Here is a 26,019-nt window from a genome sequence, read left to right as displayed (position 1 = left end):
CTCTGTGTCTGGTTGTTAAAGGGGGAGTCCTTGTCTACAGCCACCAAGGTACATGGCTAACAAGGTGATACATGATACTGTTATGGTTTACCAGGAAAAATACAAAGGGATTTGTGTTTAGCAGTGTATATTTGATTATTACTTCACATTTCCGATGGCTTTCATCAAGACGTCATCTCAGGGAATTGATTTTAACTCTGCTTTCAACAGCATTTCAGTTATATCATTGCTTGTGGGCTTAGTGGTGGAGGAAACCTAAAGTCAGGTCGAACATGTTTCCAATAAGCAAGGGTATGGTGATGACAGATCAAGGCTAATAACCTTTCGATTCTTGATTTCAAGCCAACCTCTAACGATTTCATAGTTTCATAGATTCCAGGCAATAAATACGTAATGTAACTGAATCTGCACCATAAGCCTTTCAAGCCCCGTTTAAAGCTTCTCATTGCGTAAACACTTTTACCTAAATCAAATGTAAGATAAATGTAAAAATTAACCGTTATCGTTGACAACGCCACATGATACATCTGTTTCTCACCTCGAATTGAATGCTATTTGAACACGATAGCACGGAGCAACAAGTGTAAGTTCTTGAATAGGAATTCAATCGGACATTAGCTTGACGTGAGCATGTAGGGCCGGAGGGGGTTTGCACTTACGAAGTAGTTATAGTCGGATTTATTCACCGTGATATCGTTATTAATGAAAGTCGGAAGGTTGGTGAAAGGAAGCGGTGATAAAACCCGACCTGAAGAGATTACGGAGTCTAGACCGTGGTTGAAAGGAACTTCTTAACTTTGGAAGTTGGGTTACAAACAAGTAATAAAGAGGGTGCTTTGGTGGTCAGCTAATCATATTGGATGGTTCACTGAAATGTATACTACCGTTCGATAACATCGTGGATCTGTTACAAGGATTATCATCCTTACCTGTCTCGAGTCAGCATGTTCTGTGTTGAGATATGGGGACTACCCTAGCGCGATTGTGGCCCTCAATTAGATACCTAACACTTCCATCGTGCCAATATCAAACACAACGGATACTTCATACTCCAAACCAATTATCCCTGGAAGTTGTAAAACTTCTCAATCGCAACCATTCTGGGTTAGATCTATACACCATATCTTAAATTATTACCACTTATACCCATCTGAGACCCGCCAGGCATATGACAGTTGTGCTTCGGCAGATGGGGGTCTTGGCACTCACTCTCCCATAGACATATATTTGTGTATTGTCTTAATACGCGGTCTACAATATTGAATCTGTATCACGGCGGCCAGTGACTTATCGAGTCTGGGCCAGGCAAACCATTTGTCGATATTGTAGGCATAGTTAAACGCAGTCGGGATACGATGAAACGCAATAATCGAAGTAACTAAGCCTGACTACCTGATCCATAGTATACTCTGCAAGAGAAACGCAAATGTAGTAAAAGCGAAAAAATCTGACAGTGTTGCCACCATCCATGCAAAATTAATACCAAAATGAATTGGTCATTTTTGCATGATTGGGATTGATTTTTCTTGAAAGAATAAGGTTCTGCAAAAATTTGGCGAAAAGATTGAAAAATTGCAAAACACAACCACGTGAGAGCCTGGCGCCGAAACACACCAACATGACATGCACATACAACTGTTACATCGCTTGCTGGGCTATGAAAAACGTCCTCCCTATTATGCAACAAGCGACCGTCTATTTCATCAAGACAACGCCCGTCCTCACACGGCAAGAATGACAACAGCCTTTTTCAGGAATCACAACATCCAGCTCCAGGTCTCCAGATTTAAACGTAATCGAACATTTATGGGATGCACTGTATCAACAACAGCGAGTATGTCAGCAACAACCACAGAACCTCCGACAGTTGGCACAAGGCACAGTGGGTGAATATTCCCCTGGCGACAATTCGGGATGTGATTGCTTCCATGGAACAATTCCTCTGTTCCAAGAGTGCCATATGGAACATGGGTGAATGACAATGATGTGTGCCCATTTTGAACAATCGAGTACCATCTGTTGATTATTTATATGATACAAAAAATATACATCTAAAATCACTTTTGCGGTGTGTTTGTTTACTCTGACTATATTACTGCATCTTACGACAAGTTTAGGTTACTGGGATCAGTGTATTCCCTGGAATGCCCACTATTTCCCAATAAAAGTTCAAGTCTGTAGGACCAAACATGTAAGAATGTTCTTGACATGTAAATAGTATCTTAAGTCGTTTTACGCAACCTGTGTGATGAACATTTATCAAGGCTGAGTTATTTTGCTTGAATGTTGCTAAAAATCGGTGTAAACCATACTCATTCACTCGGCAGAAGGAGGATCATGAAAAGCGTAAAAGCATTTAGGGAGGTCCGACTAACAATATGACATCTATTGGGAGAGGTTAATATATCTAGCACACTCATGGATAAAAAATGCCCCGTAACCTTAAAATCAGACATTAATGTGTCAGTGTGATAGATAGGCTGACGTGATTTATTTCACTAAAGGACAAGATACGGCTTATGTGTCGAGGAAAACACTTGCTATCATGAAAAGTTCAAAATATGTTCCGGAATTATTTCTATTTCTATTATGCACTTGACTGTTTATTTCTGCCCCGTGTTGTTAGCACAGTGTTTGAGTCAGTCCATCCTGACACGAGTCGGCTGATGTGGGCTCACACTGGCAACACCTTGCATGACAAACGCATACTGTGTAGTCCCGGGGGAAGCACAGTATGTGAACGTATTTATAGTACTGCTCCCTCCTTGATATTTAGGGGAAGTTGCTGATGACAGCTGTTCACACGTCCTGGTCATGTTATGTAGATGTTATATGCTAGTATATAATTGTGGATAATGAGTGTTACTTACCTGTGGAATAAATATGGAAAATGTTACATGTTCAGTTGGTTAATTGTATTCCGGTTTGTTATACTGCAGTTATCTGTTTCAGAAGCTACATTTCCGCTCTTTTTTGTATTACATGTTTATTGTAACACATAATTAGATCCCTTCATGATCAGGTCAGTTCTTTTGTAGACAGAAAGGTACACATATACTTGCTCCAAGGCTATGCTGGATGATAGGTCCATAGATGTATAGTAATTCTGTTCTTACAATATCCATGCTACATAAATATTGATTTATTTGAACATCTTCATCTTATTATTTATTAGTATACCATCTAGAAATTGCGATTTAAACTAACAATTATTTCCTTTGAGACTTGTGCAAGTCTAGATCATACATATATGCCTGCGTTGTATCAAATGTCCATACAACGTCACGTGCCTCGAGAAATTAATGTTCCTGTGCAAAGTTATGTCGTCTATATTTTTCAATATTGTCCCTATGACGTCTTTGACTTGATGACGTCATACGATGAAATTTGATTACGTCACAGGAATAGTCAATAGGGCAAAATATATAAACTAATGTACTTATTTCCGTACTTAGGGGATATTGTGATATGTGTGCAAGAAAAGGTAATAAATGGACATAGTTCATTTCATGTATTTGACTTTGAGATGCTTGACAATATGTGTATTAAATACAAATATAATATGCTCATATTCCACCCCACAAGAACAAATAACGCGTATGTTAATACACTATTGTGTAACATTAATCAGTAAATGGAGATGCCGTGGCAGAATACTGAATACTACAATTTTCCATGCAAAGACCATAGAAGAACCAGTTCTGGTGTTTCCAAAAAAACAAGGTCTTCCAAGCTGTCAATTTTAGATTGACTCACACATGCATATTTTGGTTATATGGATTTAGCTGAAATCACTTCCATCACAAATAAATACATGTATTTTTAGCGTGGCTACGTGTTAATGCATTTTGCATATTTTGCACTCACTCGTTGGAAGTCTTGTAACGCCGACATTATTGAACATATCTGTTTGAGTTTATTGATCACGAAATGAGGCAAATGTTTGTCCTTTGGGGACTTCATTTGCGTCTCAGTCTACCAGCAGTGGACGAAAGCTATGGTATAACATGACGTTTTTACATCAGATATTCTTTTTGAACGTGTAATTTGAGCGACAAAACCCTTTCCATATTCAATAGAAATCTCTGCTAAAAGTAGAGTGGATTGTACGATTCCGACAACATCATTCGCATGTGTTTATAAATCACTATCAAATAGTGATGATACCAGGTGTTCGCGAAAAGGCGAAAGAATGTTTCTAGAGATATTTTCTTACGGTAAATGCATGTAGGCTATTGTCATTTAATACCCCCAATTTTCCCCGTGCTAGTTAACCCCTATATTATTCATGTGATATCAGTGTTAAACTCATCTTGCACGACAAAAGCTGCCTGACTGCTGTGTCAGCGAGATCAGAGTGGTGTTTGGAGGTAGTTGGTCCGTGTTTGCATCACAGGTGATCGGGTGTTAGGTGTTCTTCCATCTGGGACACAGGGAGGTACCGTATGGCTTCTGTCACGGGCTCGTGCGTATTGTGCAGCACATTATTTCCACCTGCGGCGATGGGGCGTGGGTGGGTTGTGGGTTGTGTGTGTGGGTGTGTTTGGGGGAGGGGGGAACTTCTTAACACCTAATGTGATTATCTGATTAGTTTAGCCTTCGCTAATTCGTTCAGGGTGACTCTTAGGGTACGTTCCATGTGTAGGGGATTAATCCATGTTTAATAAATTAATAACAAACCGTAGGAGTACACAAATCAGTACCACTGTTACAAGTAAAGAAACAGAGTCAAAGCAAATCGAAGCAACCCATTCTAAAACACTCATGGATAACGAATGGTCAAAGTGGTGACACCAGGTGTTCGCGAAAAGGTTGGGCAAGTCTTGTACACTGATGGCGTCCGTCTCCAGTGTCAGGTTTTACAGTATGTTTGCGTTAAGAAACAACCTACGACTGTCTCATACAGAGAACTAGGGGATGCACGTAATCCGTTTCCTTCCATACATCCTTGGTTGTTTCAAGTCATGTAGCGACACTTCAGTTACATACTGACCTTTAAAATATTACTGAATCCCAACAAAGTTTGGGCATGTTGCGTAACAACTGGCAAACGATACATCATAATTCCATTCGATCTGCGAATCCTACCAAAACGAAAACTGAAATATATTGTGTCAGACGTACATGTCGCATAAAGAGCTTGCATCCTGGTGCGCGAAATAAGATGTTCTCAGAATGTGCTTGGCATGTTTGTGATAGAATACAATGTCCTGCTGTGTATATAATGCCATGCAACTGATTCAACGTTCACTGGTTACATCCACGGTCGCTATTGTGACGGCACATGGAGAGGGAAGGTAGCAGTTGCTTTCTCTATGAAACACGGTATCTGCGGCTGCAACACGAGCCTGATTGAGTCACCAGAGTTCGCCATCTCACAGACAGTTCTGTACAACACGGTTCAGTGACACGGAGCAACTGTTCAAACATACAATAAAAACTTCCACTTACATTTATTATTCCTATTTAAACTGCACTTTTTGATGGCATATCAACTTTCGCATGATGTAGACTATTTTCATTTACTAATACGGGAGTTCGATATTTGTATTGGAGATTATATTTTAGAGGGGGCGAACAGAAGGCAATCAGTGCCTTATGCATATATTCATGTGTATCGTTTACATAGGAGTAGGGGTGAACGCGTGAGTGCGTATTTACCGTGTACGTTTCTACGGTAGGAATACCAACTACCACTCTAACCAAACCCTCATGTTAATGAATATTGCGATATTATCTATGCTAATATGAAAGAGTAAACTTAACCTAACGAAACAAAACCGGCATAACGAGTATTTAAGAGAACTTTTTGTCCCAAACAAGTGGTTGATAGCGTGAGCTTGGGGATTCCGGGTTAATATGGGCCCTAAGTTTCCTATGCTTGTCGATAAGAGGCAATGACGTGAATCGGGTGGTCAGACTCCTTCGCTTGGTTGATTGCGTGTTATCGTACATTGACAATGAGGGGCATTGCTTATGATCACTGGTGTATCTGGTCCAGACAAATGTCTTCGATATAGATGGGATATTGGGGCTGCGGCGTTAGACAGCGAAGCAACAAACAAGTCAAAGATCGTCGTCATATGTTCACACAACCGTGTCCGTCTATAACTAACAACCGTTGTGGTCAGTCTCGTACTGGTGTTGACTATGACCACGGGAACGGGAGACAGCTGGCCTATATTCCTGAATACAATCTTGATAAAGGTATTAAAAAAACATTTTAGATGACTCACCTGTCCCTGTCCGCGTGTGTGCATTATCCGTTTGAAATGTGAATGGCCATTATTGAAGTCTTGTGTCGCCTGACTGCGTCAATTAAAAATTGACGCAATTCTATACATAATAACCAAAATGTGAATCTTTTGGAATAGCTCTAATATGTTAAATAAATATGTCTTGTGACTTTATATCCATTTGAATGTAAATATTGATAGTTTGATACGGTATGGACTATTTCTTGTGAGACAGGTGAGCTTAATAGTCCTTACTAGACTTTTTGGAGAATTATAGATGAATGGAAAGAATGGAATGATCCCAACGATATATTGAGTGAGTGAGTGAGTGAGTGAGTGAGTTTGGTTTTACGCCGCTTTTAGCAATATTCCAGCAATATCACGGCGGGGGACACCAGAAATGGGTTTCACACATTGTACCCATGTCGGGATTCGAACCCGGGTCTTCGGCGTGACGAGCGAACGCTTTAACCACTAGGCTACCCGACCGCCCCTATATAGATATATAACGGAACGAACGAAGAAATAACTGATGGATGGATAAATGGATGGATGACAGGAGTCATGATCCAACGATCTGTCGTAAGAACATTCATTACTTCATGTTTGCCACAAGTCTACCTCTCGCACGTTTTAAACGTAAGTTAACTCGGAATCGTCGTTTTCAGAATTAAAAAAAATAAATAAATAAAAGTAAATATGAGTTTACAAAAGAACGAACTGATTGATGGCAGAAGGCTGTCCCAGCGATAGGTGACGCGGGAACATGAGTCAGGTCTGGTTTGTTCGCGCCTTTCACTGGGAAGTTCATGTTTCGCCATGGTGTTGTTGTTTGAAACATTAATTTCACTGTCTCCTATCAGCTACAATTAGAGTAGCTGTCTCACGCTAACATAACTCCACCGACAGGTTGTTCATAAAGTGTCGGTAACGGTGCGGAGTCACATACAAATGGGTACAGATGTTGTATGAAAAGTGACTTCCCTCCTGCAAGTGTTGGTAAGATTGAGATATGAGGTATTCCAGAGTTGCCTTTGAAGTGTATGTGCTCCTTCGCGTCAGTTAGAGATTATAGTTGGGAACAGTTGAAGGTTCTTGTATGTGTGGAGCACGTTGCACTGACCGAATCGACGCATAGACAGGCAACAAACAAACATGTGACGTGTCGCTTGCTGTTGGTTGCCATGGATAACGAGAGATTAAATCTATATTTTACTTATGTTTGGTAGCTTGAGGGACCAGACATTGTACCTGTCCAAATTGTCAACGAGTTGAATTAGAAGTCGCAAGGCCACGAATTCCGTTTCTTCTGGCTATATATTTTAGGAACCGAAATTGGAAGAATGTGTTAGTGGTGGGTGTTACCAGTAGTGCAGGACATGCTTACCCTTTTCGTGAACACCTGGTGTCACCACTGATTTTCAGTGATCCATTCACATATATATGACCGCTATTTTGCCTTTTACACCCAATGGAATTCTGTTTCGGCGGATAGTCGAGACTGGTTCTTCTCTGTCGTTGATGTTTTATGTGATATAGTATTTCCTTGAACATCTTGAGAGGAAAATTCCCATGCCCTTCTGAAGATGAAGTGATCGCTTTCCGAAATGAGAGTGTTTAATTGACATGGATGGGGGAACAATATCAATACAAACAGTATATGAGAGTCTGTTGTCTGATATTCAACCCTGTGTGTATTTGGTTTGGCGGTACATGTTGTACACGCAGTATGTGTGTCTCCAAATGGAGGTGGCGCTCACGTGGGTGGTCGGCTGTATCAAACAGTTATCATTATATATTCATGACATTTCATATGAGGGTTGTGCACTCGAGCAGTCTCTTTCACGTAATCATTACTGCTTTGACAATGGAACTAATGACGTTTTCTGTCTTTGATGAATCTCACAGCGTCACAGCAGATCATTGTATGTGCTTTTAAGAATGATTCTTATTATGCTCCTGAACGACAGTAAATTGTTTCCTGAAGCACAACATGTCAAATGGGTTTAACATTTGATGCTCATACATCAACAGAGAGCATTTTATTCTTTGCTTAGATTATTGGAATCACATTAGGTACCAATACATCAGTTACCCTTACATAAACCGTAGGTGACATTAGTCCTGCCAGAAGTATTGACTCTGGCATTTATTGTAAGGAATATGTGCACTCTTCCACATAGGCTTTGTAAATACACCGTGTGATTGTTTCTGATAAATCTTAACGTAAACGTTCAAGAAGAGTAAAAGCAAACCTTTAACGCTCTCAGACAAAACATCGTGCAAGATTAAGCATGGCAACGTTGCCGTCTTCCATCGGTGTTAGTCAAGCGTCCATGTAAGAATAATGTCACGTCACTAGCAGAGTGCACTTCAGCAATAGATGTCTGTCAGTTTCTTATGCATTTACTTTACCCAAGTATTCTTCCCTTTACCTTGTTTTGGACACATTTCCAGATACAAAACATTCTTGTCTAAAGACATGTATCACATAGCTTCTGATAGGAGATGTATGGGAGCATCACTGTATGGAGATATGGGTCTTTACTATCTTGAAATTACAACGTACTCTGTATCTCGTTTACCCAATCACCTTCCCCTTTTCTTTGCTTAGAGATAGTAACTGATACAATATCTTGTAATAATACAACCTGTCTACGCATCCTCTTACAGGGATACTGAGATGTATGGAGACCTTATGGGCCAAGAACTATCTTGTAATTACCAGATGGTCTACCTGGCATTGACATTTACGCTACTGAAAGACAACGTGTATTAATATGTAATGCTAGATACAGTACAATATTAATATCTTATTGAAGACATTTTCTCTGTTTTTGTCACTTTTTATGAAATATTTAATGTGATAACAAGAGCGAAGTCGAAGTTCCCTCTATTTTGTGCACGTTTATCAATTACGTTCATTTTGATACCTCTTCAGATAGATATGTACAAATGTTGATTCGAAATTAATGAATAAAAGTGACACTATGTGCCTGTCTAACACGTGTATAGTAACGCCGGGACTTGTGTAGCAAAATGTGTATCATGTCATGAGTTCAGTGTTTCGTGACATTCCAAAATGTCCTTCATACTTTAAAGTCAGTCGAAGATGGAGGAAAATATCACACGAATCTCGTATTAGAAAAGCTAGTTGATCCTAGCATGTATTCATTGGCCATGTACTGTTAGACATGTGTCTGTCAAGCACCTGCAATGACGGACAGATATGTCGTTAAGGCCGTCATTTCTGCAAGCGACGTTGACGCATCATGTAGATCTGTACCACCACACATGTAGTACGTGACAACCTGTCATGGCGGGAATTTCCTTTCTGGGCGCAATGACTTGGGTAACCCCCGAGTTGAGCTTCTTTAAGGTTTTGATGAAAGTTGCCCCCTGCCGCTAACGTTCAGTTTTTTTCTGAATCCAAGAAGTATCGAGACATCCCTTTCAAAATGTTTTTGTATATCTTCTTTAAAGGAGGGATTATTATGAGTTATTATTACACAAGTTATAAGTCAAGGTTGAGCAGTAGTTTGTAGGTCAGTTAAACTCGGCACATGTTCAGGCGCCAACTGATAGACTTTGGGGTGACCGCACCATGAGGTCAATGTTACACTGATTGTTCTTAAAGTAGAATTGTGTCAGTTTTATATCATGCCATTTTATTTGCGACCCAACATTCGGGAAACAACAACTGCACATGAATAAAAAACATTATGAATTACTACGTTTGTTGAGGGCACTATGGGGCACGGGTGGCCCAGTCGTCTAAGGCGCCCCAGAGAAACCTATGGACGTGGGTTCGAATCCTGGTTTGACCTGACTATGTTTCTGGGCTTGTCAGCACCATACCCGTGCTAGTGGGTTCCACCAAAGGGGTAAACGTCTGAGACCTGCATCACTTCGAGCTAGCCTTTTACATTAAGCTGACACGCTGTGATATTTCTGGAATACTGTTCAAAGCGGCGTTAAACCCAACTCACACACTCACTCGTTCGCTCACTCCAAATAAGTATTTATGTCAAACACTTTACACTACAACATCAAAAAGCAAACATTTTGAAATAACATAACTAGTACTTATTTTAAAGGTCACATTTATCAATAGGTTAGGTGAAATGGGGTTTAATGTCGCGTCCAAGATTATTGCACTTATATAGCATATACATGTGTGTGTTTCTGTGGCTGCTTGTACTAGTCCGGACTAATGCCGTTTTATAGTGCTAGCTCACTGAGATACCATGCCGCAGTTTAACATGAATATCCCACTCAAACACAGTAAACTGACTCCGAGCCGACCAGTCCTTGTTTTAGCCCCTTAATGCCGAGCGCCAGACAGGGTAACAACAAGTACCATCTTTAAACGTCTTGGTATGACGCGGCCTGTGATCGAACCCCGGGCGGACGCTCTACCACTAGACCACGGAGGCGGTCCATTTATCAATAAGGTCATACTAAAGTAATATTTACATCCTAATTCAAGAAGTGTCAGGAGGTTTAGTGTCCTTCTTTTGAAGTCAAGGTCCCTGAATTTGGTTTGTAAAGTATCGTGTCTGTCAGGGTACTTTACCTCGCTCTGAACTTATATTTAAACTCAATCTTACCTTCCTAGTGGTAAACGACAAATGACAATGAACTAAAGTGTGAACACCTTCACTTGAACTTTTTTTCACCATCCAAATATATTTCTCCGGTGACGGTATGCCGACGTCTTGATTGGAAGTTTATACAAATTGTTTTGATTGAATCTAATTAAGCTGTTGATTTGATATATGAAATGTGCTCTGGGGTTTCTCAATCTCAAACTGCAGTAGGTAACTAATATAGTTAGATAGCTTTGCTCTGGTAAATCTGATGATTAATGTCTACCATACTTGGGCGAATGCAATGGTCATCGTCATAAATGTCTCTATATTAATACGTGCATTCATATTTCAGATATCCGATTAAATGCATCATAGATTATATTATGTTTGAATATTTTTTATATGTGTAATCCAATTGAAACATACAAGGACTATATCATCAGTCGGTCTCTCAAAGAACGAATATTCAAAGGAAATTGCGTTATGATTTAATAAAGAAATTCTGTTGACCCCACACAATGCCTGCTACAGCGTTTCCAGAGAACTGAGAAATGAGTTAACCACAAGAGTCACGCCTACCTCTCCCATTAGCTTTGATTTATGCTGATCTGGCAAGTTTGTTTCCCAATTTACACCTTTCAGTTACACATAAAGGAATGCGTCAACTGATTCGAGTCAGATTAATCATGAAAATATCGACTTTATCTCATAGCTCCCCACAGTGTGATAGGAACACCGTGATTAAGAATCTTTACTGTGTTGAGTCAATATGGTGAACTTATCATATCTTCAACAGGGCTGATATAGGGTGTCGGGGAAAACCATCTGATAAGAAGGAAAGCAACATTTGACAGCGGTTATATTTATTACTGTAGAAAGTTGTTTCTTAGAAGAAATTCGAAATTTCAGAAATCTTAGAATGTCATTTCGTGATGTAATCGAGAGTGTACTGGGTCACCTATCCAGAACATGACCTAAGTTGTTTCCCTTCCTTTGCTGTCTGGTTGGATTTTGTTTATGGTGAAGTCAGAGACAGAACAGCAATAAACATACATTTGGGGCGTGGTTTTGAAATTTGTAGTTGACACGAAATGTCAGCGAGGGTAAAATAATTATTCTTTGAGCAAATTCAAATGCACTGTCTGGTTTGTGGTTTGTTTCTTGCTGTTGTCGTGTATCGTTTTCGACATTTCAAACCAAAAACTTCTTAAAAACAGATCACTTTAGATAGAATAGGGTTTATTGTTTTGCCAGTAATAGATGAAGTGTAAGCTATTTCAAGTTTTTATAATCTATCTGTTTGGTGTTGTCAGTTTGACACTTAATATAGGCGTAACAAGATGTACAACATATTATTTGTATGTAAGTAAATATGAAACGCCAATGCTTGAGGCTAACAAGTCCCCAAAACAGATTTCATTGGGCGCAAAAGGCAAAACAGTGGGAACATGTTCTGATGGATCACTGAAAATCAGTGATGCGAGGTGTTCGCGAAAATGGTAAGCATGTCCTGTCCCACATAAGTACAAATAGACATCAAGACTTGGATTGTGACCCGCCACAAACGTAGTGATTTATTGTTGTTATAAATAATGTGCAATTGTTGTTTCTCCCATAGTTGTGTTGAGTCAACCAGTAGTATTAGAGAAAACGTGGTGATGTAATTGACATGTTTCCATGGCCTGTGGGCGCCTGTGGTCGCCTGTTCCCCAGTATTTTCGTGCCACCAAGTAAACGATCTAAGTGATTGAAATAGAAAATATTTAAAAAAGAACCTTATCTTAGTATAACATACAAGGGATGATGAATGAAGGGACCATTACTTGTGACCATTACTTGTCGTTAATGTATAACTAATATCAAAGTATATCCTGCAAGACTGCTGTTTTTGACAGCCTCTTTATAAATACACTATCACAATCCGTGCAGCTGATGTAGAATGCTGCTTTCCACTCATTCAAACCAGGGGAAAAAATACTGACATACTGAATCAACACTTCATATCACACTGATGAATGTGGCAAGTAGCATATGTCAAACTAGTTGCACAGAAAACAGTTTATTTATTGTGGTAAGCAAGTAGTATCTCTTTGTTAGTGGAAGTGTATATGATTAGAGTGTAGGGGTTATGTTTGTGTGGTGTCAATGTGTCAGATAGGCACACAAGTCATGTGTGTTTAGCTATGTGGTTGCCATCCTGTATGTTACCTTGTCAAAGTAAGGGAACAACTGCACAATGGTTTGTGTTTTTATTGCTGATCGACTGGGTCAGTGTACAGGTAGTTACAGTGTGCACTGTTCAGCAGGCATTGTATATCAAAGGATAGTGTAGACATGTAGCTGATAATTACAGGGATAGAAATGTATTTTTTCTAGTGTGCCATAGGGCACTCGTAAAGATATTTAGGTGTGCCCTTTAGAATTTAGGTGTGCCAACTGGAAGAATAATTTGGATCCATCATGGTCATTTCACAAAAGCTCCATAAAAGTTGTTTTAATTTGAAAGTTCATTCCCGTGTTTTACATTGAGTTTGATAATGTTTTTTTTTCATTTCTGAATACACATATGTATTTTGTGAATCACATGGTGCATTAATGCTCACATGTTTATCATTTTCCATGTGTGTCACGTTTTAATATGCAGGTTTCATATAATAACTAATGTCACAAGGTATTGTTAGAATATGATTTCTAAGTGTGCTCTTCAGGCATCAGGAACTTATGTTAACCAAGACATCCACACTAAAATACCAGGAATTGTGACCCCCCCTCCAAAAAAAAGCAACATAAACCACAAACAAATCTTGTGTAATGGTGTTCATTCATTGCTTCATTTCTTTTGGGCTATTCCATTCTAAATGGGGGCGGTCGGGTAGCCGAGTGGTTAAAGCATTCGCATCACCCCGAGGACCTGGGTTCGATGTATTGCGTGAATATTGCTAAAAGGGGCGTAAAACCAAACTCACTCACTCCATTTTAAATGTGACAGATGCAAGTTTAACTATTCTATGGCACTTACATTTTAAATAAATCTATTTCCCAAGATATGTTGTTGGTGTTAGTGTAGGTCTTAGACATTACAATAAATGTCCTATGTGAATCAGAGACATTGTCTACACATTATAATGGTAATCATTAACTATTATACAATAGTGCATCATAAAATTTGAATTAGAATACATACACACACAGTTGATGTTTAATGACCAAAATGAGATCTGCATGAGACCTTCAATTCCCCTGAGCTGATTGTCCCTGTATGTTATGCTCACTGTAGTATCTGATGCTCTTCTGAAACCTGCATCAAGTCGGGCTTTCCTCCCACATTCAGCTGACATACAGTGATATAACTGGAATACTGACCAAAGCAGCGTTAAACCCAACTCACCCACTCACCCTTATGCTCTTGTTTCAGATGGGATTTGTACACAGCAATGGAGAGGAGTATTTCATTGAGCCTGTGAAAGGCCACAACAGTAGCCACAGCCCTGAGCACCCACACATTATATACAAGAGATCAGCATTGCCTGCCAGGCTGGATATTGCCAAGGCCCATGATCAGGACAAGGAACATCAGTCAGAACAAGCTTGTGGAGTTTCAGGTAGGAACAGGTATTTGATTCTTTTGTTCTGTAGAATAGCTGATAGTGTGTCCTGGCTGGTGGCACTGGTGGGAGTGTGCCAGAATGTGCAGGATATGCCACAGCATGCCAGAATGTGCCAGAACGTGCAAAAATATGCCAGCATATAGCAGTGTGCCAAAATATGCCAGAATGTGCAAGAGTGTACAGGAGTGTGCCAGAATGTGCTGGTATGTGCCGGAATGTGCCAAAATATGCCAGAGTGTGCCAGAATGTGCCAGTATGTGCAAGTGTGTGCAGGTTCAAGCTGGGAATTGTACAGCTAGTGTACACAATAGTTCAGGCATGGAGTGCCAAGACTTCACATTTTGTTCCAAAGTGATGATGGAATTGAACCAAGGGTTGAACTCTGGATGAAGGAACACATTTAACATGGCATTACATCCATACCAGAACTCAGAAAAATCATGGGTTTCCATCTCAGTTGTGATTATGATCCTTGGTTTGTCAGCATGAATCACATGTTCACTAAGTGTACAGCCTGCATCAGTGTCAGCTATCCTCCTACAGTAAGCTGACATGTCATGACATAACTGAAATACTGTCGAAAGTTGTTCTATGTCCACTCCTTCAATTAGACTACATTCTGTTGAGACTGAAGTCATTTCACTTAACTTCAAGTAAATAGGGAATTTAGATGATCGTAACATTTTCTCCAAGTTGATTTCATGACAAAGATAAATTGCTAAGTATTGTGGTGGTTAGATGTAGTGTTATAAAATTATATGAAGTAAATATTCATAATTTGAATGAAGAATCCAAAGAAAATCATTTTTGCAAAATATTACTCATCTTCCTGAGGCAAGGGTATTAACAGACTGGACTTCTATAGTCAGTTAGTGCCCTTGCCTCAGGAAGATGAATAGTACTAGGTCTGAATTGTTAGTAATTCCAAACTTTGACAATATGAATGAAAGTTTTTTATCATTAGTCAAGTTCTAGGTGTAGGATGCACTGTAAGGCTAAACAGGATGTGTAAGCATGTTTGAGCATTAATCTTGCAACAGTTTTGTACCAGCTGAACAGCAAATTAAGGCACCAGGCCTGTCACTCTGGATTATGTTTTCACCAAAGCATGATAAGACTTGATAAAAAGGCAGTTGTGGTGAGCATGTTGATTGCAATTTAATGAAGTGATACAAGGCAGTGCTGAACATATTGATGACAAGACATGTCTGTTAACACCAGGACTGTATTTGAGTTTTTTGTGGGTATCATCTCTGGGGTTTTATCAAGTTTTCTGTGGTATGTTTTATCTGTGAAGACAAATCCTATGAGGAAATTTATATACCGCAGTGACCTAAGTATTTATTCATTTAACATCCATTAGTTGTTATCTCAAATTATGGCTGTGTATTTCTCAAGGGGAATAAAGAGATAGGTTTCTTAACATTTTATGCACACTTCAAAATACATTAAGAGTAAGGGAAATCTAAGTGCAATAGAACATAGTGCAAAAGTTACACTATTAATTATACACTATTAATTATACTCTATTATAACTTATATTATAGAATTACCAGCCCTGTAAAATGGGGTTAATGACAGCAGTGGATATCCTCCAATGGACCTCATTCCTTATGGAATTTGGGAATTATTTTCGCACATGCTATGAACAGGTTAAAGGTCAAGGTCACAAGATAAAAAAATCTCAGCACCGAGTTTATGGCTATCCTTTCTCAGAAAGTATAAATGCTTTAGACTACACCTTACGCCCTGCCTTTTAAACGTTCATTTTATCAATTACTGGATTGTCCGGTCCAAGTGCCAAAAGTGTGGCACTTGAAAATACTAGATCAGCATTAGTCATAAATAACTCTTCATCAGAGGTGGAAGTGAGCAAGGAAAAGATCCAGCACCATGTCTGTTGATAGAGATATGGGGTGTCTGGGTACCATTACTGTACTTGGTAGCAGTTGTTGTTCTTACAAACATCCCATCACCAGCTGAAGAGGGGGAAACTGTTGATAAATTGAAAATTGAAATCACATTTTGTAATTCACTTTACTCAGGGTGATATCTGCACTCAACCATTCCCATGCTTAGTTAACAAATGTCTTTTTTACACTCTTTGAAATATTTACAAAGTGCAAGTAAAATATTGACAGGTGTTTGGTGATAAACCGTTGTGCTATGGTTGAAGGAGAAATGTGCACCAATTGTTGTTGTAAGACGTAAACATGTCACACACAACAATCTCACATGCTTGAAACTAATACAAACACTTGTGAATGCTGGGTAAACCCTGTCTTTCATCACTGATAAACTCCAATTTGAAATGTACACATTAAAACATGATGCCAAATCTAATTACATGTACAAGCATCTCGTTTTCAAATTTGGTGAAACTGACCAGTTTTATTTGAAATGAGCCACATTTCAGACGTGTATATCAATTATGAAGATTATTTTTAAAGTGTTGAACCTATGACTCAGATGTTTATCCAAGGACATGACAATTCAATTACGTGTTACATCTGTAGTTGCCACTCATATCATGCCACTTGTTTGATAACAGCTGTTATTGCATCTTGAATGAAATGTGAGATGATATATGACACTTGATGCTTTGATCATGCACAAGCATGTTTATGTTATGTAAGATATTCCTGAAAATACAGACTCTTAAATTGGTGGGGTAAAAAGCAATATGCAATCTCAATTTCAGTTTAGATTTGATTAATGTTCTCCAATGACTTTCTGGCATCCAATACTGATGTAGCTGTGCAGATGAGCTGTGGGATCTTATGCATGTACGATTCTTACTGTGATCTTAAAAAATATAGTTTGACTAATTTTAAGAAATGGAACTGACCCTTTTGAAAGTGAAAAGTGTCCTGGAAATTTTAGTGTGGGAATGGGTTGAGTTAGCATATGACAGTTTACTCTTTGAAAATGTACTACTCAACACCCGATTCTTTCATATTATTGTAGTTTCATACTATGAAAGATTAACTATAGTAATATGAGAGAGTCAGCTGCTCTTCACCTTCTTTTGAGTAGAGGAATGGTGTTGGATCATGTGGATCAATGGTCCATTTGAACTTATATGACATGGCTGGTTGTGCCATCATTGAGCTTGTTGTGCCTCACTGTCTGTAAACAAATGGGACATGGGGAAGCACACCGAAGAACTGGGTTCAATTCCTAACATAGGTACAATGAGTGAAGTCCATTTCTGTTGTACCCCGCTATGATTTTGCTGAAATATTGCTAAAAACAGACTAAAACCATACACTCACTCACTCACTCACTCACTCACTCACTCACTCACTCACTCACTCACTCCAATGCATACCAATAATCTGATAAATTACAATGTTTTTAAATTGAGAATATTAACATGTATGAAATGTTTACTATTCTTCACAGAGACTATTTGCCCAAGAACATGAGAAGGAAGAACCTACTGTGAATGATGATATTAACTAAAGTTTCAAGTTAAGTCAACATATCATGATTGGTATTTGGCTTGGGCAATATGATGTGAAAATATTTTTCCTTATGTCCTGCTATTACTATTATCATTTCCTTTTATTAATTGTGCAGAAATTATTTGACATAGATCTAAATTAATCACATTCTTTCTTATTATTGTTTATGTGGAATTCTGTTTGACATTTTCATCACACACCTGCCTGAATGCTAGATCACTGAATAGTATAAATCATACTGTATCGAGCATCATGTTACATCAAGTTCAATTCATTTTTGTAAAATGTCATTTAAAAACTTGTAGCCAAATCCATATGTAGATATTAATGTGATGCATTTTTTTTTTACATTTTGCCTTTGCGTGTGTTTGTGATAGGTACCACATGTGGGGCAGGATACGCACACTTTTTCACAAACACCTGGTATCAGCACTATTTAATAGTGATTGATAAACACATGCTCATGATACATAATGTAGTTGGAATAATACAATGGTCTCAGCTTTTTAACATAGATTACATATGAATATGGTAAGGGTTCTGATGCCTTTTATTTAAGAATTCACTCCTTTATTTAATGTATTGAAAGTGATTAAAATTCCTTTAAAAAAAGCCTGTTATAGTGTCAATTAACCAAGCACATTCTTGTTAAGATCTAAAAATAAGGATCATTCTGACAGCAAACATGCAGGTCAAAGCTAAGAGATTTGAAGAATTCTAACAATGTGTCGAGTTAAGTGATGAGCCCACACCTCCCACCCCCTAGGTTGTACATGCTTGTCCTACAGTCCCGCTACTTTAACAATGTGCCCACCGTGCCATACAATGTGTTTGACTCTGAACTATGGTATTTTGTTCAAAGCCAATTTTGGAAGTGGATGAAAGAGGTATGAGAGTGGGTTTAGACATACAGGCATCATATATTTCATTAGATGGCTGGGTTGTCCCCTAATGTGTTGCTTTTTATCAGAACAAATTAGAGTGAATAACTGTATAATAGCATCTACTGCTCTGGTCCTAATTCATGACAGTTTAAAAGTTTTTCAGTCGGGGATGGTTAGCTGTCGGTCGGTCTAGCTTTGTTATGGCTGTCAGGTTGATAGACAGAACAGGTTTTTTTCTTTGATGTGTTTCCATTTAAAATGTTTTGCTTCAGGGTACCTTGTTTTAAAAAGAATGTAATGGACACTTATGGTAGATGGAATGTTTTGATACTTGTAGCATGCTTTTTCTTTTCAATTATTAATCAACTGACAGTGATAATAAATGTTCCCTATGCACAGTAGCTAAAATTAAAGATAAACATATTAACATTGGATGACATTTAATCAGATTATATGTTTATGGAACTATCAAGTACTTGAACTGCCAGGCAAAAGAAAGTATACTCTTAAAAATTGGATTTAACCAAAAATGTACAAATGTTATAAAACATTACAAGGCTGAAAACAGTCACCGAAACACTGCAAACTCCAGGTCCAACATAATAACTATGACACATGAAATACATCACCATTGTAAGCACTTCTTGACTGTCTCAGATTTTGCCACCATCAAACATGGGGTATACTTTTGTTTGCTTGGCAGTTTAGTTGCATAGTTATTCATTGGCAAAAATATTCATTTAAAAAAATAATTCTTAGAAATGTTGAAAATTATTCAATATTCAATTCTAACTGGAAATGATGGTATGTACAAATAAGGATTGACTTTTCAGCCTTGGGCTGTTGCAGGTACAAGTACTGACTGATAAGACTGTTCGGTCATGTTAAAATTATAATTGGGAGTAATTTGGATTGTAGCTGTGTCAAGTATGCAAGATGTGTACATCCTGTGAAACCCTGAATCCTGCATTTCACAATGGTTTATCCCGGCTCAGAGATGACAGTCAGTCTAGAGTATGTAGCTACTGATGCATGTGTGTTTTATTATGGGAGTTTTCTGATGAAATGATGAATTGTTGCTCTTGGAATGAGCTGTGATATCAGTTGAAGTGCTGTTGTTGGTGAACACTGCCAGTTTACCTATTTAACTCCCTCATGCCATATCTACACATGTGGAATTGAGTTTCGTCATCCACTGTACCATTAACACTCCAGCAATGTTCTGGTGAAATTCTATATGCTTTGTTTTTCAGTTTCTTTGAACATATTGACAATGTCCATGCAGGCTATATGTGTGTCCATGTAGAGATATATGTCCATGCAGGCTATATGTGTGTGTCTATATCAAGATAAACATGAGTTGTTTGTGAAAATTAGTTGTATTGCATAAACAACCAATATTGCATAAACAACCCATTTCAAAACTAGTAACAGAAATGGTAAATGAAATCATATATATTGAAAATAACATATATCAATGATATGAAAACATATAAAAAACATTTCACTTGTGAATCCCATTACAAATTAACATGATTAATGGCACATGTTCCCATATGGTTGACCTGACAACATTTAAGGTTAGGGTTAGGTGGGGGTAATGTGGATGTGATACTGGCAATTATACAGATACTGTGCACTTGATGGTTCGTGTCAACAGATGTAATAATGTCACTTATATATCTCACATGGGAAATTGAAGGCAGCAATAGCCAACTAAAGGATTAGGATATAATATCATAGGTGGCTGTTGTGCTAAATGGTCTGTGAGAATTACACATTGACACATGTCTATTATGGTGTCCTCTAGTAAGCTTGTTGGATTCTGATGGAAGCTGATCTTGCTGACTTGAAGACTGTTAACCTGTACCTACTTCTGGCCCCATGATGATCTGGGATAGAATTGGTTATCAGCAATCAGTACGGTCTCCTCCTGTGATGATCCAGGTTAGAATTGGTCTTCAGCAGCCCATACGGTCTCCTGCTGTGATGATCTGGGCTAGAATTGATCTTCAGCAGCCCATGCTGTCTCCTCCCGTGATGATCTGGGTTAGAATTGGTCTTTAGCAGCCCATATACTGCTCCTCCTGTGATGATCTGAGTTAGAATTGGTCTTTAGCAGCCCATATACTGTCTCCTCCTGTGATGATCTGAGTTAGAATTGGTCTTTAGCAGCCCATATAATGTCTCCTCCCGTCATGATCTGGGTTAGAATTGGTGTTCAGCAGCCCATACTGTCTCCACCCGTGATGATCTGGGTTAGAATTGGTCTTCTGCAGTCCATGCGGTCTCCTCCTGTGATGATCGGGGTTAGAATTGGTCTTCAGCAACCCGTGCTGTCTCCTCCCGTGATGATCTGGGTTAGAATTGGTCTTTAGCAGCCCATATACTGTCTCCTCCCGTGATGATCGGGGTTAGAATTGGTCTTCTGCAGTCCTTGCGGTCTCCTCCTGTGATGATTGGGGTTAGAATTGGTCTTCAGCAGCCTATGCTGTCCCCTCCTGTGATGATCCAGGTTAGGATTGGTCTTCAGCAGCCCATGCTGTCATCTCCTGTGATCTGTTGATTAGTAATGAATTTGCTGCATGAAAATCAACTCATCATCATACAAAATATCTGTGCTTAATTTACATGAACTGTAAGTAATGAGGTGAGAGGCATACTTGCATGCTATATATGTATAATGTGTTAAAATGTTATGAAATCGAACAGTAATTATAAATATTGCCGATTTTATGTTTTTAAAAGCAAGTGCAAACAAAATTCTATTAAAGGTGGGTGATCATGTTTGTAATTTGTCCTGACTGAGTTCTACTTGATAGTTCTGTTGGCCCAGTTGCCTAAGGCACTGCAATTCGCTGTGCAGAGTTGCGACCCTTGGGCACGCCAGAAACCTATGATCATGGGTGTGAATCCCGGTTCACTGTGATTATATTTCTAGGTTTGTCAGCAGGATACCTGTGCTCGTGGGTTTTACCAAAATGGTAATCATCTAAGATCTACATCACTTTCGGCTTTCCCCCCACATCAAGCTGACAAGCCATGATGAAACTGGAATACTGTTTAAAGCGGTGTAAGGTCAACTCACTCACTCACTCACTCTGCTTGACAGTATATGCAGTGAGCTGTTTTTGTGAAGTTCTGCCTATAAACAAAACTATGATGTCATAAGTGCATATCTTGCTAAATGAAACATGATGTTGGGAAAGAAATCAATGAAACTGAATGTTTTGACTAAACATCTACAGATACTTAGCCAGTAACATATGAGCTACAAGGAAGTGTGTATAATCTCTCTCAAGGAAGTTAATTATGTAGAACTGCAGCCAAATAGTTTCTGCAACAGCCAAATGTGAGCTGCTCGTTTAATCCTGTAATATCCCATGTCTCTCTAATGCGACCCAGATATCACCCTACTGACCCAACACAGGTGTGTGGTACAGGTGTGTAGTACAGGTGTGGTGTACAGGTGTGGTGTACAGGTGGTCTAAGGTAGATCAGACTCCATCTCAGTTTCTGTGACTGAGGCATAAGGACTGTTTCTGTTGATATGTAGACTTGAAATATCAATTCCACCCTGTACTACCGTAATGTTTCTGTTGATATATCAATGAGAGAGAGAGAGAGAGAGAGAGAGAGAGAGTATAACATAGAGAAGGGATGTAGTTTATAAAACATAGAGAAGGGATGTAGTTTATAACACATAGAGAAGGGATGTAGTATATAACACATACAGAAGGGATATAGTAAATAACATAGAGATGGTATATAGTTTACAACACAAAGAGAAGGGATGTTGTTTATAACACATAGAGAAGGGATGTTGTTTATAACACATAGAGAAGGGATATAGTTTACAACACATAGAGAAGGGATGTTGTTTATAACACATAGAGAAGGGATATAGTTTATAACACATAGAGAAGGGATATAGTATATAACATAGAGATGGTATATAGTTTACAACACATAGAGAAGGGATGTTGTTTATAACACATAGAAAAGGGATATAGTTTATAACACATAGTGAAGGGATATAGTATATAACATAGAGATGGTATATAGTTTATAACACATAGAGAATGGATGTAGTTTATAAAACATAGAGAAGGGATATAGTAAATAACATAGAGAGGGGATATAGTTTATAACACATAGAGAGGGGATCTAGTTTATAGAACATAGAGAGGGGATATAGTTTATAACACGTATAGAGGGGATATACTTTATAACACATAGAGATGGGATATAGTTTTTAACACATAGAGAATGGATGTAGTTTATGAAACATAGAGAGGGGATATAATTTATAACACATAGAGAGGGGATATAGTTTATAACACATAGAGAGGGGATCTAGTTTATAGAACATAGAGAAGGGATGTAGTTTTTAACACATAGAGAGGGGATATACTTTATAACACATAGAGATGGGATATAGTTTTTAACACATAGAGAATGGATGTAGTTTATGAAACATAGAGAGGGGATATAATTTATAACACATAGAGAGGGGATATAGTTTATAACACATAGAGAGGGGATCTAGTTTATAGAACATAGAGAGGGGATATAGTTTATAACACATAGAGAGGGGATCTAGTTTATAGAACATAGAGAGGGGATATAGTTTATAACACGTATAGATGGGATATAGTTTATAACAAGTAGAGATGGTATATAGTTTACAACACATAGAGAAGGGATGTTGTTTATAACACATAGAGAAGGGATGTTGTTTATAACACATAGAGAAGGGATATAGTTTACAACACATAGAGAAGGGATGTTGTTTATAACACATAGAGAAGGGATATAGTTTATAACACATAGAGAAGGGATATAGTATATAACATAGAGATGGTATATAGTTTACAACACATAGAGAAGGGATGTTGTTTATAACACATAGAAAAGGGATATAGTTTATAACACATAGTGAAGGGATATAGTATATAACATAGAGATGGTATATAGTTTATAACACATAGAGAATGGATGTAGTTTATAAAACATAGAGAAGGGGTATAGTTTTTAACACATAGAGAAGGGATATAGTTTATAACACATAGAGAAGGGATGTAGTTTTTAACACATAGAGAGGGGATATACTTTATAACACATAGAGATGGGATATAGTTTTTAACACATAGAGAATGGATGTAGTTGATGAAACATAGAGAGGGGATATAATTTATAACACATAGAGAGGGGATATAGTTTATAACACATAGAGAGGGGATCTAGTTTATAGAACATAGAGAGGGGATATAGTTTATAACACGTATAGATGGGATATAGTTTATAACAAGTAGAGAGGGGATATAGTTTATAACACGTAGAGAAGGGATGTAGTTTATAACACATAGAGAAGTAGGGGTGACTATTGGTCTGGAAATCCCTATGGTGATAACTATTGATATTGAAAGAAACTATTGTGATAACTATTGATATTGCAAGCAACTATTGTGATAAATATCGATAGTTTTCGGTGTATCATTTAAGATGGATTTTACAGTTGAATTAAAACGGAAGTTTCCTTTGAATATGATAACCATAACAACAAATAAAAAGTAAAGTTTGAGATATGACTGATTTGTCCTTTTCTTTACCATAATAATTTAAGAAAAAGAAACTTCCACATTACCATGTGTAAATTACTACCACTCACGATCAAAAGAAAAACAAATTTGATCAGCATTGCATGTATTTTATTGATATGATAAATACAATCGAAACTATCGATAATCCTAACTGAAATCGATACTATTGATCAGAAACTGATTTAACAATCGATTTATTGACTTTGAGTGCTTACCGATAATATATCGATATTTCAATTTATCGTGACACCCTTATAGAGAAAGGATGTTGTTTTTAAAACATAGAGAAGGGATGTAGTTTTTAACACATAGAGAAGGGATGTAGATTTTAACACATAGAGTAGGGATGTTGTTTTTAACACATAGAGAAGGGATGTAGTTTTTAACACATAGAGAAGGGATATAGTTTATAACACATAGAGAAGGGATGTAGTTTATAACACATAGAGAGGGGATATAGTTTATAACACATAGAGAGGGGATATAGTTTATAACACATAGAAAAGGGATGTTGTTTTTAACACATAGAGAAGGGATATAGTTTATAACACATAGAAAAGGGATGTTGTTTTTAACACATAGATAGGGGATATAGTTTATAACACATAGAAAAGGGTTGTTGTTTTTAACACATAGAGAAGGGATATAGTTTATAACACATAGAGAAGGGATGTAGTTTTTAACACATAGAGAAGGGATGTAGTTTATAACACATAGAGAAGGGATGTAGTTTTTTACACATAGAGAGGGGATATAGTTTATAACACATAGAGAAGGGATATAGTTTATAACACATAGAGAAGGGATATAGTTTATAACACATAGAGAGGGGATATAGTTTATAACACATAGAAAAGGGATGTGGTTTTTAACACATAGAGAATCTCATCCAAGTGTCTTTAATATCCAATATAGCAATACAAGTCAATAAAAGTTTTAAACTCTGAGACTTGCCAAGGAGGATATACTTAAGGTGAATTCGACTGTAGCACAAAAAACTTATCATGAATAACAATCAGGAAAGTAGTCAGTGGCTGCCATGGATTAGCCAATTCCTGGAATTCTATCTCACACTTTTGATATTAGGTATCTGAAATGGGTTTTTCACTCACAAGCGTGTGACAAAAAAATGGGATGAGACAAGCAGTTTTTTTAAATTTCACTTTTATTTCTGCTGTCATAAACTGATTTAGAGAAAGAATAAACTTTATATCCTGTAATTGTCCATCACCATTCCAGTGGGAGTGTAATTTGTTTCTGAGATAAATTAACAATAATTATTCAAACCAGAGTTTTGAATCTTAGTCTTTGTGTGCAGATAGCTATACTCAAATCACAGTGGGTAATAACATGAAGTGAGGTTGGGAATTTTATACCTGTGGAACTTTCTTGTGATAAATTCATCTTGACCTTGACATTCATTTTAAGTATATTTTTCGGAAGAGAATCTAAGTATATTTAGCATACAATATGCTGAAAATATCTTTTCAAAAGTGTTATCAGTGCAGTGGACTTGACACTTAAGTATACACTGGAAAATTGGATTTAAACCCAAAAATTACAAAGGTTATGAAAATGTTACTAGGCTGAAAACAGACGCAAACACTGCACACTTAAGGTCCAAAGCAC

The 26,019-nt window shown here is 37.8% G+C and overlaps 1 protein-coding gene across 1 annotated transcript in view; it reads left to right on the top strand.

The window, feature by feature from the left end:
* LOC124134126 (A disintegrin and metalloproteinase with thrombospondin motifs 7-like) overlaps positions 1–26,019 on the top strand; it is a 136,792-nt gene that overhangs the window by 62,275 nt on the left and 48,498 nt on the right. Inside the window, exon 3 of the mRNA XM_046498807.2 lies at positions 14,244–14,430. Coding sequence (XP_046354763.2) covers positions 14,244–14,430 — 187 coding nt within the window. The remainder of the gene's footprint in view (positions 1–14,243; positions 14,431–26,019) is intronic.

The sequence above is a fragment of the Haliotis rufescens genome, unplaced genomic scaffold, assembly GCF_023055435.1.
Source record: "Haliotis rufescens isolate VD_foot unplaced genomic scaffold, xgHalRufe1.0.p SCAF_1, whole genome shotgun sequence".
Lineage (NCBI taxonomy): Eukaryota > Metazoa > Mollusca > Gastropoda > Lepetellida > Haliotidae > Haliotis > Haliotis rufescens.
The sequence above is the reverse complement of the archived record's forward strand: the minus strand, read 5'-3'. Positions and strand labels throughout refer to the sequence as shown.